Source organism: Brachyistius frenatus, unplaced genomic scaffold (assembly GCF_029030835.1).
Source record: "Brachyistius frenatus isolate BFR_SWC_R1_liver_20210118 unplaced genomic scaffold, ASM2903083v1 Contig_64, whole genome shotgun sequence".
NCBI classification, from domain to species: domain Eukaryota; kingdom Metazoa; phylum Chordata; class Actinopteri; family Embiotocidae; genus Brachyistius; species Brachyistius frenatus.
This window is the reverse complement of record NW_027210663.1, coordinates 2,015,345-2,033,049: the sequence shown is the minus strand read 5'-3', so window position 1 is coordinate 2,033,049 and position 17,705 is coordinate 2,015,345. Positions and strand designations below refer to the sequence as shown.

The window sequence follows — 17,705 nt, the reverse complement described above, 5'->3', positions numbered from 1 at the left end:
CCCTCATCTTGACTGTAAATAATTCAGTGTCTTCTTCCAAAGCGGTAGACTCTGTTCACTTTAACATCAACTTGTTTTACTGCACTCAGCTACATATTAAACTTATATAGAATACAAAAGGAAACAAAGATGTACCGGAGGGACAGACCAGCGTACAGTCAGGCCACTGGACACTTCGTCCTCTCCGTATCCCTTGCATCTGTCCTTGATGGTGAGAAAACAGAGCAGGTCTGAGCAGGCTCAGAGAGCCGAAGTCACCGAGCCTCATTAAACCACACGTCAACGCCAAGACATCACAGTTTTATGCAGTTCATTGTTCACTTAACAACCATACAGTGCAGGCGTACACCACAGAGCAAGTTGGCATGTTAGATTCTGGGTTTCAAAGCAGAACAGGCACTAAAGCTTGACATGACACCTTTCCTTATTAGTGGTGTAGTTGCAGTGCAATACTGGACTGATAATAGGTTCCATTTTAAATACATTGCATTAGGGTCTGTGCAAACTTGGATTATTTTTATATGCGAGTACCATCAGGAAAGTTTCAAATTTTACAAATAGACACGAGCAACAGTCATTCTAAAAGCAATACAATTATCCAAAAACTGGTGTATAAAAAATTAAACGTGTTTTTTTTTTTTTTTTTTTATCTAGTACAGACTAATAATACAGTAATAGAAAAGTTAGCCACTTAAATGCATTTTATTCTGTGCTCTTATACTGTTAATCAACAGATAAATGACATTTATAACTTAGTAAATTATCATTTGCATAAGGCATAAAAATCAGTGAAGCTGATAAAACATTGTAATGCTCTAACTAAAATAATCCAAGAATGAAAAAGGGCGTCATCACATGCTCCGGCCTCACACAGGACAAATACCAAATAGACAATTGGAACCAGAGAGCTCGTAAAAGCTTTACAACAGAATTGATGTCTGTTTGTGCTTCTCAATGACCAGGGCTTTGTGTTGTTGAGGGTGGATGCTCTCAAAAGAAATACTGAGCCTCGATTCAGACATAAAATGGGAGAGCTGGTTGTGTTGTCCAGGAAGTAAGCTGCGCAACGGTGTGGACACTAGACGCTCGTGCTAACAGGGAAATGGAAACACAACAGGATGCACAGACTGCAAACATAGTAAAATAATCCATAGAAAACTCTGTGCTACTTCAACATTCCTCCTCAAATAAAAACCCTGTTCGCTCAAGAAAAGGAAACCTCAGCATGAGAAAAATAACAATCCAATGATAATAATGAAAAATACAGTGCATACATTTCAACACCTTTGATAAAAAATAAAACTTCATTCCATGTTTATGAGGAAGTTCCCATAAACGCAGCAAAGCAGAAAATAAATTACCATTGTATTTACATTATACAATATACACGCTACTGCTTTATAACTTTACGTTAGCGTTATCACGCAGCAACACGTTTTTCCAGATTCTCCCGGGTTTAGAGTCTCTCCAGGTGTTGATGAAACAGACATCCGACGCTTTACAGCATGTGAACACACAAACATCTCCGCGGGAATTCGGTTCCTTGGACTGTCCGTGGGCGAAACCACAATGCGCTTACAGAAATGTCCGAACACAGCCCACAACACTCCAGGTTGTACGTGGCGCCACGTAGCTGTAGAAGCACAGGTTAATGACGGATTGTTTTGCTGACGTGTGCGAATTCTCGGTCACATCAGAGGATATATTTGTTAACCATCCTTATTGGAAACGTAGACGAACAGCGACTGGACACAGATGCCCTTTGTTTGTGCAACAAAAGTTTGCAGTCCACTTCTGGGTGATCAAGTTAAGAAGAAGATGTGGCTTCCTCCCACTGCAGGTGTGATGGTGCTGTATTGATGCGTAACAGGCAGGGAGATGCTGAATTGGATCCATCTGAGAAGTTATAAGAGGGATTACCGTTTGAGTAGTTGGCAGTGAGCAGTATTATGATACCTGGGTGTGTTCAGAGCATGCCGGATCATCACTAAACAGAGCTGCAGCATTACTAAAAATATGTCTTCACAAGCTCACTTCACAGTTGACAAAACGCTGAGCAGGATGTCAGCAACAATTGGCAGCGGCTAGTGCATTACATTAGGCAGTGAGATGAGAAGGCTGTCTCGCTCTTCATTCAGCTCTGCAAGACTATGTGATTGCCAGTAAACAAGTGGGCCATTTGAATAATTCATAAGAACAAACTGAGAGCAGAAAGTGGCTTCCTCACTTTGGTTTCTATCCACAGACTGAATCTTTTTTTTTTTTTTTTTCCCTTTGCCTTGATGATACACAGCGTCGTTGCGCGGAGTTGAAGAATGACCCGGGATTTAAAATCACCCAAGCAGAGAAGTATGCAGCAGAAGCTCATTAATCCCCCACTCACCTTACATTCTTACACAAGTCCATCATAGAGTGACAAAGCCTGAACAATAGAGGGGTCTGCCTTTGAGCCTTCCTGAAACTCCTGCAGAGTCAGCTTCCCATCTGCATTCTGCAACATGAAACAAAATGAAAGTGATGCCTTGCAACGCTTTGACACAGAGTTACCAGCAGGGGGCAAAAGAGGCTCTCAGGCTAAATCATGTTACTCCTGTTCTATGCTGTCGGACTGATCTTTGGTTCACTGCACTTGGATGGTAGCCACTCTCTGCAAATACAAATCACTAAGCGCTGCTGTGCTGCGCCGTTAGTCCTATGGGCTGATCCTAGCGGTGGTGTGCTGACAAACATGCCCATGCAGGCTACGTCTCATCTTTCACTAAAGCTGAGTAGATTCTTGGATGGCGGAGTAAGCATTTGCACACAGGGCCAGTGGTTGAGAAGACTATATGTGATGTTTATAGACTGCATGCAGTGTTAGTGACACTGTGGTGGCTACAGCTAACAGCTCTAAACTTAACAGTGCCCATATCAGAGCCCCCGAGGGCAGCAACACAGGCAGATTCAGTCCTGGTAAACTCATGATTATTACTGCACTTGTGTCATTATCAAGCAGAGTTTGATGTCAAACTGTAGAAAGTAACATCAAATGGTTATTATTAATACTGTTTTTATCACTTAAGACTTTCATATTAAATACCAACCTTGTCCATCATTGCAAAAATACGGTCCACTCGTTTTTCTGGTGTGTTTTCTTCCTCCGGCAGCTCCACAGTGTTTCCCTAAAATAGCAAATCATTACACTTTGTACAATTCAAACAGTTCAGGATTAAATATTTAATGTTTGAGAAAACTTACCACCATCTGATATATGGCATCCACGATGTTCAACATCTCGTCACGGGTTATGTAGCCGTCATTGTCAAGATCATATAATTTAAAAGCCCCTGTATAGAAGAAAAATATGTTTAACCGCAGCGAACAGGAGGTTCACAACTATTTCTGGTAGATGAGCTCTACATTCAAATCAGAAAGCTACTGAGATTTCCAAATAAAGCAGACATAAATAATGATCCCACTCTATAACAGGTTTAAAAGTTAAAATTACAAGTTTTTCTAGGATGTTCTGTTTTCAGGAGAGGGTTCGGTCATGACCCCCCCCGCCTGCAGATGCCAGCTGTTTTTAGGTAATAATCTCTTATTTGCCCTTCTCTCACATCCCACTGGTCCTCTTTCATATGCAATGTGTGGAAGTCAATCCTACATCCTGTCATTTAAATAAAAAGGAGGAGGAGAGTGCATCTTTTTACATCTCAGCTTCTCGTCCAGGGTCCCTCGAGAAGTCACTGACAAGGCCTGGATGAATTCGGAGAACTCGATGCGTCCGTCCTGCGGTGACCAGACAGGGAGAGAAAGAGAGTGAAGGGAAATCACCCAGAGAAAAGACGACTGTCTTACTTCACACTTGCCATGGTTGTACTTTCATGAACTCCTTGCTGTTCTTTCAAGATGCCCTTGCTGTATTCTGCTGAAAACGGGGCCATACGTTTGCTCCAAGTCAGCTGCTATTTTTTCCCTGCACCTGGCTCTCTCCTGAGGCAGAAATATGTCACCTCTGGTCATTAGTAAGATGGATGCTTCTGGCTCATAGTCTAAAAGTTACACAACACAAACACACAGCCACTACATATTGGGAGCAAAGACGTATCACGTTTTTTTTAATCATCCCAAATCATGAAAGGGCATCACAGATAATTCTGTCCAACAAGGTAGAAAATATTCTCCCCGGACGCTTACATCCTCTCGGCTTTGTTACAATCCAACACATTGAATCTCACCAGAAAAGCTCCAAATTTCCAATTAACCCTCCAAAACCTGTGGCCTGAATGCTGAAGATGACACTTTGTGCAGCAGAGACAGAAGTCTGCCGACAGGGAAGATAATCAAATGTAAATTGGAAGTTCAAAATGGCTCAAATGCCACTAAATCAGACCAATTCATCAAGTTATGAACTCCTGTCTTGACCAAATGCACGACACTTGCTGCACAGCGAAAAAGGAATTCCCCTCACATTGTGACTGAAAACAACAGCTTGAGGAGAACAAGCAATGCATATAAATAAATTTCCTGGTAGTGTAGCCTTCAGGATTTGGTCTATTCGTATTCTCACCAGATACAAAAGGACTGTGTTGAATTGCGAAAGGTTTTCGTGCTACATCAGCTGCCCACCTGTAACCCCGCTAAATCACTGCATTCTCGAACCATGGGCTGCCTAACGCTAATGAAGGTCATAGATAAACATCAGACCAGGGGGGGGTCATAAAAACCGTTAAAATCACTGCATTCTCGAACCATGGGCTGCCTAACGCTAATGAAGGTCATAGATAAACATCAGACGGGGGGGGGGGGGGGGGGGGGGTTGTCTGATGTTCCCGAAACAAAGCCTCTTAACTGAAGTCAATAAACCTCCAGGGGCAACGCTGAGATCCTAGGAGCTGTTCATCTTCGGTTTGTCTTCCTAAACACAATTTTAATAATCATGCACAGCTGCAATGAGATGGATTACTTCACACAAATGTGGCTTTAACAGGTTGGCCTTGTTAAAACCTGCTTCGTCATCATGCCTTCAAATCCTCAGAGGATGCAGCCACAGAACAGAAACAGGAGTTTCCTTCTCAAAAAAATATGTACAGCTTCTGAAAAAAAATTGGCACAGTCTAAAAAACGGATTTCTGGCACAAAACTAAGGGTTATGATGATGTGTTAATATCAATGCTATGACTCATCTCCAGCTCTTTGCAAAGTGCATATTTTTGCAGCCAGACTCCTCTGTGATGTTGAAATACTGTATCAGTATGTTCAGGTAGAGTTTTATTATCCTCCAACATTTGCAAAATATATGAGATATGTTTGTATTAACCTTAAAGCTGTCACAAAATACGAACAACAAATTTGCACTGAAAATTGAATTTCCAATTGTACAAAACATTTTATTGTTACAGTATATTTTGAATACATTTTGGACTTTATTAAATTGCAATGTCCAAAACAAACAGCCTTCATTCAGAAGGGTCTGAGTAAATAACTGTACTAACCCGAGAGCCTGGAGTTCCCAGAAAAAAAACAGGAGGGTCCTGGAATAATAATAAATAATAATAATAATAATAATAATAATAATAATAATAATAATAGGATTTCCTTACACCCTTTTAATCTGTTCAAACTGTGACTGGCCAGAAAGAAGGAGCTGTAGTATTAATAATAAAGAGCTTTAGTTTAGGTCTTCCCTCAGACAGTGTCCCTTTTAACATAAATTGTCTTATCTAGCAGGAAGGCCGGATAAACACTGAGCCTCAAATTAATTCGATTACAAACCTTGTTTTCATCAAAGACGTTGAAGACAAAGGAAGCAAACTTCGTGGGATCTCCAAAAGGAAAAAACTGCTTGTAAATTTTCTGAAAGCCCACAGCATCCAGCTGCCCACTCGGACAATCTTTGATGAAGCCTTTGTACCTGAAAAACAAAGGCCGGTTAGAGGGCGTTTAAACTAATATACAGTATCATTTACAGTGTAAAGATCATTTATAATCAAGACAAGACGGGGCTAGAAGGATGATCGACTAAAGTCACCGCTTCACTTCTACAGAAGGCATTACTGATTCAGTTTGAAAGAGTGTGTGAGATCAAAAAGGTAAAGAGCAAAGCTATTTGTCTCATTCACAGATAAGACGATCGCCCTAATCCAATAGCAAGCCCAGGGTGGTTACTCTAATCAAATTACTTTCTGCTCCTCTTTTGATAATATGCGTAGCTGATAGATAAGTCTGAGAGCTTCCTCTTGGAAATGACATATCTAGAGAGCAACTTAAGCTCTCTATTGGCCTAAATATAGAAACATTCATAAGCAATTTCAAGTGCAGTCACTCAAAGGTAGGCAGTTTCTTTGTATGTCTTCATAAAGGGAAGACGGCAGCCGCACAGTGGAACTAGATTGTAACAGGTCGAAGCGCAAGGAACAGAGAGTTTCCCTTCACAAAAATAAACGCTTGATGAATAGTAGGAGAAGGAGGGAATAACACTCTCTAGCTATAAAAAGCGTTGCAAAAAGCTTCTCTTCCTGATCAACAGCAAAAATGACGCAAGCTCACACAAGGGAGCACTGCGTGTTCGTCTCTGATTCAGTCAAGGCTCTTCATAATAAGGCTGCGTTATAATTAAGGCCAGAGAGAGAGAAAGACAGAGCGTTCTGATGAAGAATGAAGGCCAGGACAGATCTTTTCCACTCACTCTTCTTAAACTCTTTACTTTTAATCTGCCTCGGAGATAATGAAGCCAGCTCCGAATAGCCAAAGAGATGGCGAGAGACACTTTGAGGAGCAGCTGGGAAAAAGTTCAGCGAGGAGGGAAGCAAGAAGAGAGCAGGACCATGTAATTCTCACACATTTGAATTATCTGGAGATACGCAGGGAAATGAAAGCCGAGCTCAATATAATGCTGAATGTAACCTAAATGGTATTCAAAGTACAGAACGCACAATGCATGTATCATAATCCAAAGAACCCATTTCACCTGAATTCTTTAGTCCTTTAAGGCTTGACTGTGAAATATCAAGTCCTGCAACCAACGTTTAAGACTGACTGACAAACTGTAATGTAGCATACAGTATCATTCTGAATATACAGTTTCGGCAGAGAGAATTCAGTTCACATAATAACGTGCAAAACCAGAACAAAATGCAGTATAGAGTAGTAGCTTCGCATTCAAAATCCCAGTATATTTTGTCCTGGCAGTAAAGACATATTTTTGTGTCACATGTGCAACAATAGTAAACAAAAAGCTGTGATAAAATAAAAATAAAAAATAGATATACATATTTGAATACATATTTTGAACCATAAATATTCAAATGCACTTTTTAAATAATATGAGGGGGGCTTAATATCTGGAGATTGGAATATTGATGTTTGTGCTTATCACATACATTTATATTAGACCATCTGTTTTCTAACAAAGCATCACAGAAGTTATAGTGCATAAATGTGTTTTTGATTGGAACATAATGGTGGGAAAGCATTCATATAACCTTGATGAGGACTCTCTGAGGTTTGAAACAGGTTTCTATTTTAAGCCGTTTTGCCGGACAAAAATCTTTTGTTTCAAAGGACAATCCATCCATTTTTCCAGATCAAAATCAATGCGGCAGAACTAAACACTGTCATCTTGGCACCTACACATACATACATCCCGTACGTGTGTGCAGTCGTGCCCTCTAAAACTTGTAAAGAGACTGTGATGTGTTAAATCAATGCAGTTCACCTTTAACTAGTTACTAGCAAAAGCCTATTTGTAGATAGATAGATAGATAGATAGATAGATAGATAGATAGATAGATAGATAGATAGATAGATAGATAGATAGATAGATAGATAGATAGATAGATAGATAGATAGATAGATAGATAGATAGATAGATAGATAGATAGATAGACAGACAGACAGACAGACAGACAGACAGACAGACAGACAGACAGACAGACAGACAGACAGACAGACAGACAGACAGACAGACAGATAAATAGATACATAGATAGATAGATAGATACTTTATTAATCCCCAAGGGGAATTTTTTTTTCGCTACAGCAGCATTTATTGTATTTATTATACTATTATACTATTAAAAACAAATGTAATGCCCACTGCAAAAGCTTGCCCACATCATACACTACTATAGGTCATCTGATGTTTATTATAGCTCAACATTGTTCAAGTTTTAATGGCTGCTGAATAACTTTTAAATGTAATCGATCGTGTATTGCTCAGGCAGACACTCAACAGTAGCATCTATTTGTTTATGTATATATAAAGATGACTACTCGTTTACTATGCTACAACCAGTGCAGTTACATAAGCAGTGCACACTCATACACTGGCTCAGTGTATAAAGTAATGACTGCACCACTATGTAAACATGTCGTCAGTGTCAGCTGGTCATCAGATTCATAATCAGAATCACTTTCTTTTGCCAAGAACACATCACGTACATGAGATCTTACTTGGTGACTCTGGTGCTATGACCCACACACAGTCAGACTGTACTTGAAGTAGTGTAATAATGCAACTGTATTCTGTACTTGTGGGGACATAGCAGACGTGACACTGTGCATCCGACCACACTGGGGAGCCGGCATGAAGATAAAGTATTTATTACTGGCACTGGCTTCTTCTCCTTGGCCTCTACCCTGGTGGTTTGCTAAAGAGCTGCGCAGGATGTTTCGTTTGCTCCTGCCATGCTGGCAGGAACATCACTGAGCTATGGCATTTTGCTATTGATTTCAGGTAGGCCTCTGGCATACTAATGATGTTCCCTTAGAGGAGAATTAGAAAGGGGAACAAAGTTAATGCACAACAAAGGCATTTATCTAACCCTGCTAATTCTTCTGTGTCTGTGCCTGTGCTCTAATTACGCGCCATCTGGCATTTCCCCTGATAAAATTCCCTCTCATCCCTCACACTCAGCCGCGTTGATTGTTGCTGATCTTCAAGTGAGGGCTCATGCAAACTTTCCTGTGAAATACAGTGAGAGTGATGGCGAGTTAGCTGGCTGCACAGCCGGCGGGGTGAAGGTTTAAGGCGGGTGGGCGGGTGGGGGGGGGGGGGGTCTGCCCCAGTGCACTCAAGACAGCCCCAGAGACAGGTTAGCGCAAAGGCTTTGGACCTGCCAATGCCCACTGATGTCTAACGCTGCTACGAGTATGCGGCTGTGAATGTGGCCGGGCTCCTTCCCCCCGTAAAGCCCCTTAACAGGGCACATGAAGAGCGGCTAGCTCTCGAGGCAGAGCTCTTTTCATGCAGAATTAGGTCGTGAAATGCAAAACTAAAGTAGGAGAACTGAAGTGGGAGCATGGGAGAGTGATCACTTCATTACAGAGCTCCCTCTTCTGATATACACTGCTCTTTGTTTTTGATTTTCAAAGAAACAATAGCCCAACCGCATGCAGCAAACAAAAGCGATGACTACTCTCATGCTTGAATCATCTCTGTAATGAAAATGTATTGTTTCTTATCCGTGTGCTAGCGGCTGTCAAACCGTCTCATCAGGGGAAACATTACGAAATTCACAACTTAACAGTAACGATCACTCTCACCTCAGTTTTGCTACTTTTTCTGGACTGTGTCTTTGTTTCAAGAAATATCTTTCATTTTTAATACATGTTTCAACACCATGAATACAGACTGAGATCAGACACAGGCTGGATGATGGTGATGCGGGTCACACTGACTAATAGAAGGTACAGACAGGAAGGATTACTAATCTGCAACCTTGTGAAAGCTCTGTGGCCATGTTGCCACGAGTGCCTGAAAGTGAAAGAACCTTGCGCCCCCGCCAGTCTGTTATCGGCCATCCCTTTTGCAAACAGAGCAAAAAGGTTGTGGAGGAATGCAACATGGAAATGTTTGTATCAGTATTATCAGCCTTCAAAGTCATTCAGTCTCAGGGAGGCTTCAAAGTCGTTCTATTTTCAGACCTCATCTGTCTTCAGGGGAGAGTGAGGGAGATGGCTTCGAATCAACTATCAAACAAACTGTAAATACACTGTCCACACATTCAAAAAAAAAAAAAAAAATCCTGGGCAGCAAATATCAAAGTGGATCAACGCAAGATCCTCCGAGTCCTGTGAGCTCTGTCGGTGAAGATACAAGCGCTGACATACATGACGGGAGTAATACTTGTTCAAAATGAATGCACACACTTACCATTGCTGCACCTCTTTCTCTGTAACTGTAAGAGAAAAATAAAGAGTGACATTAGCTTAGAGGAAAACGTCTGTTGTCCTAGAAAAGAAAGGAGCGTGCTGTTAGATGGAACAGAGGAGCGTGGTAGTTAATCATCTTGGCCCAATCCTTTCCAACACATATCCTTAAAAAGATACACAACAATTTGCAATTATTTAAAAAAAAAAAAAAAAAAAAAGACCCGTGTTTCCATGAGAGTAGAATTAATTGACTCTAATATATTATCAAAAGAGAAGAAGAAGAACTTCTCCTGGCTGGTGTAGTAATAGAAAAGTGGGAATGAACCCCAGGGAGCCACAAAAAGACAAACAAGCCTGAGGGAATGAAGGTCAGCCACAGATTTAAGAAACAGAACAGTTAAGGCGGTAGGATGTGTTAGCATGCCCACACAAGCACCATTATCTGCCAGTATCCAATCAACCAATCCCACACGGCTTTCCCTTGTCTCTTTACTTTCTCTCAAGTAACCAAAGCAATTTTCGGCCTCTTAGCCCCTGGAGTTACTCATGAAAACAAGGGCTGGAAGTCAATAGCATTAGTTTAACCAGCAGGTCCTTTGAGAGACACTTTCTGAATTCATGATGCTGCTGCTGAAATCAGAGAATAGATGCTGACTACTACTACTTCTGTTGGAGGCCCGACAGACGGCTAGTCAGTTAATCGCTAATTCCATGTACTGCAATGGTTAACCTTGAGCAACACATAGTCATGGTTACTACCAAAGGTATTCGACCGAGGAAACAAAACAAACAGAGGGAATGAATGCCGAGACATTCACTTGCTACAAAAAGGACATTTTAAAATTACCATTATCCAACACTGTCACATTGCAGCAGACTGATCAGATGATAAAAAATATATATATATTTATGACAAAGGTAAACACTTCACCATGAAATTAACACAACGTCTTTAATAATGTGATTGCCACAGGGCCAGAACAGAATCATAGAGGCTATTGATAAGGAGCAGCTTTTGGCTGCATATATCTCCATCTCAATTTGTTCTGCTCAGCATTTCACCAAGAAACCCATCATGTGACCATTTCCTGCACAGTAAATGTCATGGTCAATCTCAATACTGTCCACCAGGCCAAGCTGCCATTAAACGGGCCTCGAAAGTCAATGCCGTCAAAAATGTTGGCAATTTTCCATGGCTACGATTTAATAAGAAAAATGTATTGCATAACTCTGTCAGAGCCAAACGGGCAATAACGCAATCAGCCAATTTCAGGAGAGCGCAGGACGAACTTGACCGATTTGGCCCTGCAGGGACTCCTAGAACAAATGCACATTGTGATTCTGTCACTGTGCGTGTCATCGTCTCTTTGACAACTTACAAAATCATTGTGCTATTATATGCGTCTGCAGCCTGCAGACATTTAAGTAGGACTGCTGGTCACCATGTGACACCAGAACTGTCATTCAGAAAATCGTTTCTGGGCTGAATTCCTTTCTTAAGAGTAAATCTGAGGCTGCAACCGGTTTCCACAGTTTTCACTGAGAACAGGAAAATCACTGCAGAGCCTTTGCAAAGCTTAATGTTGCCTCAAACATTGTCGGTGCTGATACCTTGACTTTGTTCCTAAACAATACTTTTTTCGATACCAGTTTGGAAAAAAAAATCAATTTTAAGAAAAAGAAAATTACATTGCACATAACAGTAAGAGCGCAATCCAGGTTGTTTTCTGTATTTACAGACGTCCCCAAAACGCTTCACATCTATCGCGAGACACTGAAATGTATTGATGTTCACTAAACGCCTCACATGCTATCAGTAGATGAAAACTAGCCAACTGCGCAAGTGATTTTATACGCAGGCGAGATGCCTTCATAAGATTCTACATAAGGAGAAGCTCACTGCCGTTGTTGAGATTTACTCCTGCACACGCAAACAACATAAAACGTATGTTTTAAAACAAAAAAGTATTAGTCTGGATGTAGCCTAAATATCTATATTTGGTACCAAATGACAAGGCATTTTTTGACAGTAAATAGTACCAAAGCAATTCAGACACTGCTATTAAATGATCAAAGTTCAGTACCCAGTAATGTAACACGTGCAGAGCACTATATGCCGGGGGGAAAAAAAACCTGCTTCTTCTTCTACCATTGAAACAAAAACACATATAGGCACAGAGAAATTTACAAAGTCCCCAATCTGTCAAGAACCAAAAGAAAGTGTATGGACTACAATAGCAGACAGAGATTCTCATGGGAGAGCAAGAAAATGAGGGAGCGGGATAATGGAGAGCAAAAAATGATAGCCTGAAGTCAAGCAACAACAGGAACAAGGGAGGGTGATCACACTGGGAGAGAAAGCTCGGTGACCCTCTCAGCAACGCTAACCAGATAAGATCCTAATTATACTATTCCATTCCATGCTCAAAGAGGGCAATTAGAGGGTAAAGCGAGGGAGACAGGGTGAAAGGGTAAGAGAGAAAGAGAGCCACCCAGAGAGAGAGAGAGAGAGAGAGAGAGAGAGAGAGAGAGAGAGAGAGAGAGAGAGAGAGAGAGTAAAGGACAGCAGCAAGCAATCCAGCCCAGCATGAAGCCTAATCTTCTTCCACAGCAATTTCCTGCTACAACAGGCTTCCTTGCTTCTGCTGTGGAGAGACCCACCACACAAATAACACTGTCATTAAGCAGCCAATGGTTGTCAACTCCTACCCACACCTGCACACTGAGCTGCTCAAATAATAATAATAATAATAATAATAATAATAACACTGTGCTCCAGAAATAACACTCTGATGATTAATATAGTGTCTTCCAAGCTGGTGGTAATTATGAATATGATTGCTGCTCAAATTTGATTGAAAAACTGTGCAGGAGGAAATATTGTTTTGCTGCTCAGCAGGACATATCAATAAATAACTGCTGGCGAGGTGGTAGAAGCAAATGCTGTAAGTCCTGATAAGTCCAGAGGAACAAGAGTAATAGATGTAATTTTGCGATGTCGCACGAACACTCCTGTTTTTGACTGAGGTCAGTCTCCTCTGTGAGCTCACCGTCGCTGGCAGCAAGATTATAATTTAGACTTGTTGCAGGCTTGATTTGATTTACACTTTGCATATTCTAAATCTATCAGTCTCTGAACATATTAAAAGTAGAATAATTTCATATACTGAGTCTGTGAACAGCATATAAATCTCTAAAAACTCCCATCTCAAAAGCTGACACAAACTCAGCTTCTCCATATTCATACATTTTGTCAGCGTGATTTAAATATTCCTGATTAGTGTTTTTGCCAGAATTTAACCGAATACAATTTGCCACACAACATTTAAATGTAAATTTGAATCAAATGGGGAGCTTATTCTGAGCTTACATTTAGATGTAACTTTGTTCTATCAATAATGAGAAAATTGTAGATTCCCAATACATCCCAGCAGGCAGGGCTATTTACTGTAAAGCCTGTGTGGTGGGCGGAAAATATGAATGATGAAATGAATATGAAAACAGCAGCAATAAAATCAATGTTAGATATTCCTATTGCATACTGTGTCATATTTTACCTATATGGCCAAAATGTTACTTAGTTATTATACCAGCTAGTTTAAAAGAGTTTGTGCAGGATTTTCTTGCAAAAACAAGCAAAAAAAACAAAACAAAAAAACGACCTGAAGGTACTTACAGTAGGTTTTCCTTGTCAACTCCTCCACCACCTCTGGCTTGAGCTTGCTGTTTGATTTACCCATGATCTTCAGCTCTCCTCCACACCTCCAAATCCACTTTGGCACGCGTCACCTGTTACTACCTCCTCTCCAGTCTGCACCTCTGCCAAAGACATACAACAAACGTGGGGCCAGATTAGGTGCAATGACTCCAGTGAAATCAGAGAAACAAGCTTTTGTTTTGCTTTGGCATTAAAAAAAAAAAAGAAAAAAAAAGAAAAAGAAACTCCCATTCAAGCTAAGAGAGTCTATCGTCCTGTGTGTTTCACTCTAGCTGTGGTCATGATGTGCTCAGTCATCGGCCCTGGCACTCCAGACAGACGAGTCAAAGCCCCAGGAGCCCCTGTGTCGAAGGCCCGGCGGGTTGTTGAGTCTATATGAGCGCCGTTGAGTGCCTATGTGTCCGCTTCATTTCTTCACAGCAGTCCGTGGGCGAGGAGTGGCGTTTGGATGCGTTGCTACCTTCGTCCTTGGATACGAGAGTCACTCAGTGACTGGGTTAAAGCACGCTCACTCCCTCACAGTCATTCTCTGTTCTTCTCACTCCTCCCACCCCTCCTTTCCCACCACTATCTCTATTGCTCGGGGTAAGTTACTGTAGAAAAGAATCCTCCCTCTTGACAGCTGAGATAAGGAGGTGTGTAAAATAAAATACAGTGAACAGAGCTCGACTTTGGATGCACCCCGCTGCACTTTGCTCTCAAACTCGCATCCTTGGAATTTAAAGACATCCCAGTTTAAGTAAAAGGCTTTAAAGGTTTCAGTAATTATTTATAGAGAGAAAAAAAAAAAAGATGCCAGGTCTCTACAGTCCTGGATGCCAGCTGAATGGAAAAAAAAAAAAAAAGAAAAGATCTGGTGCTGCTCTTAAAATAAGCGTGTGAGCTGTCTACCAAGTTTACAGGCAGATTTGAGGAGTGACAGTTTTCTTTTTCTCCTCCATTCTCTGACTCATAATTCTACCTCCTTCCTGGCCTCGTCACGACAGCCTGGCATGGTGATTTCACTCCTCGCTGTCACAGCAGCCAAGAGATAAGGATAATGGAATTTCTTTATATCACAGTCCTGGCACAGTTGGCGTGCACTGATGCCTAACCACGGCAGCTGTCTGAGCCACAGAATAGAAAACCCCACCGTATGCACTGTAGGCACCTTCACTGCAAACATCTGCTCTCCTCGTCCACGGCCGGAGATGTCCTTCGGAGGGGGGGTGCCACGCTGGTATTCACCATCTTGTGTTTTGCTGGAGCCTTTGTGATCCCGGGTGGTAAAGTTAAGACGCTGTGGAAATAAACAGGCAAACAGCAGTTACAAAGGGCGATCACAAGCATGTGCTGCTTTTCAGTGGAAACGGGACTGTGTTGTCACCTAGAGCCACAGACACATGGCCACTTGACTGGGATGGGGGGAGGGGGAAATAAGAAATAAAAAATAAATGAACAAACAACTCAGATCCGACACGGCCCTTTCCACAGCTGCTGAATGTAGAGCCAGCAGGCAAAAAAAAAAAAAAAAAACCCACAGTGTGTGGCAAAGGAGAGTGCCGGTCGATTAAATCCGGAGGGTAACTAAAAGGGCTTTAAATGGAAATAAATTGAACTCGGGGGGGCGGGGGTCAGAAATGGTCGATTCAGTAGAAGTCAAACAGGTGGCTAGGACCAAAATGGCTCAACTCCTACACATGCACACACATTTTTTTTTTTTTTTTTTTTTTTTTGAACAATTACCACACGGGAAAAGCGCTTTCTTTTGCATGTTTGTTTTGGTAGACAGGAGTGCGCGGAGTCACGGCGGCAGCAGGTGGGATGTTGCCTGGCAATACCATAGCAACACACAGTTTATGGCTACAGTACGACAGCTACAGTGCGGGAAGCTCGCTAAGTCTTTGTAGTCGCAACGTCTGCTGCTCACGCTTGTTTCGTGAAGCTAATTCACCGAAAAAGAAATTAAAAAAAACAATAAAAACAGAAACCACACCTCGAAATGAATGAAAGCTTCTCCACGTATAAAGAAGCTTCTGCGGTTTACCTGAGCGGCGAGTCCACACAAGAGGGAGAAGAAGAGAGAGAGAGAGAGAGAGACGCCGTCCGACGCTCGTCTTCCGCCGCCGAGTTCCGGAGCGAGCGACTCGCTGCTGCGCGGATGGCCGTCCGTGCTGCTCTGATGCCGCCGTCAGGGAGTGACGTTGCGGCTTCTGCTGCTGGCCCCGACCATCCGAGCTCAGTGCCAGGGACACTGACGTCGCGGTTCTCGTGGCCGTAGAAGGACTCTTTGTGCGCTTTTAAGAGCCTTTTACACGTGTCATTTCGCACACAGTGAAAGGTTAACTTCTTGACTGACGTGTTTCTTTTACATATAATGGGCCCTTTATTGCCCCATATTTCACCGAGTAAGCTCATGAGTACAAGGAAAGGGGGGAGGTTTTTTTTTTTAAAACGCTACCGAAGCTGCCTTTTTTTTTTTTTTTTTTAAATGTGAATACTTTTTATTTGCTATTATAAACTGAAATTATTGTTTTCCAAACAGGCAAGTCTATGCAGCAAAGGCTGTGGGTCTAACCTATATTTACAGCCTGGAACTATTAAAGGGACTTTCATCAAGTTAGTGGGCTTACATAAGATAGACACATAAAATGGTCAAACATGATGCAGCAAAAGCTGATCTTTAGTCCACAGTAATGGTTAAGCGCAAATATACTACAATTCCCACAATACTACTGATCCCTCTTGTTTTAGACCCTTGCTGTGTCTCAAATTGTGTACTTCCCATTTCCATTAATACAATGAAAAAAATTAAAAAATAAAGTTATATGTTAGTTCACGGACTTTCCTAGTTTCCTGTGAATTTTCACCTACTGGAACTAACCATAACATTTTGAGTCCATCGCCTTTAAACATCTGCTGGCTTTAATTTGTGAGTTCACTTTAATATGAAATTGCTTTGGTGCGCTCTTTATCATGAACATATTAAACTTATTAATGGCTTCTGTCTCACAGCAGTATGACGGCGCTCGGTGAATACTTACCTCTTGTGTGTTTACGTGTACAACTTGTATTTGTTCTGTTACATCTTCTGTCAGAAAATAGGTAGGTGGTCCTTCCCTTTCCACTACATAGTCACAATGGTGACGGTCAAGTGGGGAAATGTGTCCAGTGTTTCATTCTTAATTTGTGGACAAGTATGAATGCACAATCTGGGTACCTGCATGTTTCCATACTTAACAGTGTGAACTCACTTATGCTGTCAAAATAGTAAGTGTTAGTATGCAAGTATGTGATGTGACACAGCCCATATCTGGTAAAAAAAAAAAAAAAAATTCCGAGCTCTTATAAACTTCTTCCACAACATCTTAAGACAGACTTTCTGTTAAAAATTTGATGTTGAGGGATCTAGCTGTGAGGTTGCATATTGCAACTAAGTGAATACCTCTGGCATCACCCTCCCCTTCCAAGTGTGTAGGAGAATCTATAGTGGCTGTGAAAAACACGAAAGGCCCTCTCTAGAGTTGGGTTTGTCCCAATGCTGCTGTAAGAGGACCTACTTCCTATGTAGATATTCTCATTTTAAGGGAACAGAAACACAACAATTCTTTGTTTCAGGTGATTATACACTTTAAGAAATCATAATTAGGAGTATTATTTTCAGTTTCTGTCAATATATTACTCTCAATCCTACACACTATGTCCCAGTTGAGGTAACCCCAATGACATCATTAGAGTTATCACAACATGATGACATCATCAGGGTTATATTCTCAGCCACAAAAGACATCATATAACTGTTTTCATGGGTAGTGCTCTAGATTACGGATAAACCGCTTAGATTTAAGAGTACCTATTTTTTAAAAAAAGGTTT

The 17,705-nt window shown here is 41.4% G+C and overlaps 1 protein-coding gene across 4 annotated transcripts; it reads right to left on the bottom strand.

Moving 5' to 3' along the window:
* Positions 1-1,488: 1,488 nt before the first annotated feature.
* On the bottom strand, positions 1,489-16,023 carry LOC138625668 (neuronal calcium sensor 1). Of its 4 annotated transcripts, none has more exons than XM_069706754.1 (10): positions 15,879-16,023; positions 14,985-15,131; positions 13,811-13,945; positions 10,136-10,160; positions 5,755-5,893; positions 3,690-3,768; positions 3,238-3,326; positions 3,084-3,161; positions 2,384-2,491; positions 1,489-1,896 (listed from the first exon to the last, which is right to left on the bottom strand). In XM_069706754.1, the coding sequence occupies exons 3-9, from the start codon at positions 13,872-13,874 to the stop codon at positions 2,393-2,395; spliced, it is 573 nt and encodes a 190-aa protein (XP_069562855.1). In that variant the 5' UTR covers positions 13,875-13,945; positions 14,985-15,131; positions 15,879-16,023; the 3' UTR covers positions 1,489-1,896; positions 2,384-2,392. The 4 variants fall into 4 exon arrangements, with proteins under 4 accessions (XP_069562855.1, XP_069562854.1, XP_069562853.1 ...); XM_069706753.1 differs by having other exon boundaries at positions 13,811-13,953; positions 15,879-16,022; XM_069706752.1 differs by having other exon boundaries at positions 13,811-13,953; positions 15,003-15,131; positions 15,879-16,022.
* Positions 16,024-17,705: the final 1,682 nt, after the last annotated feature.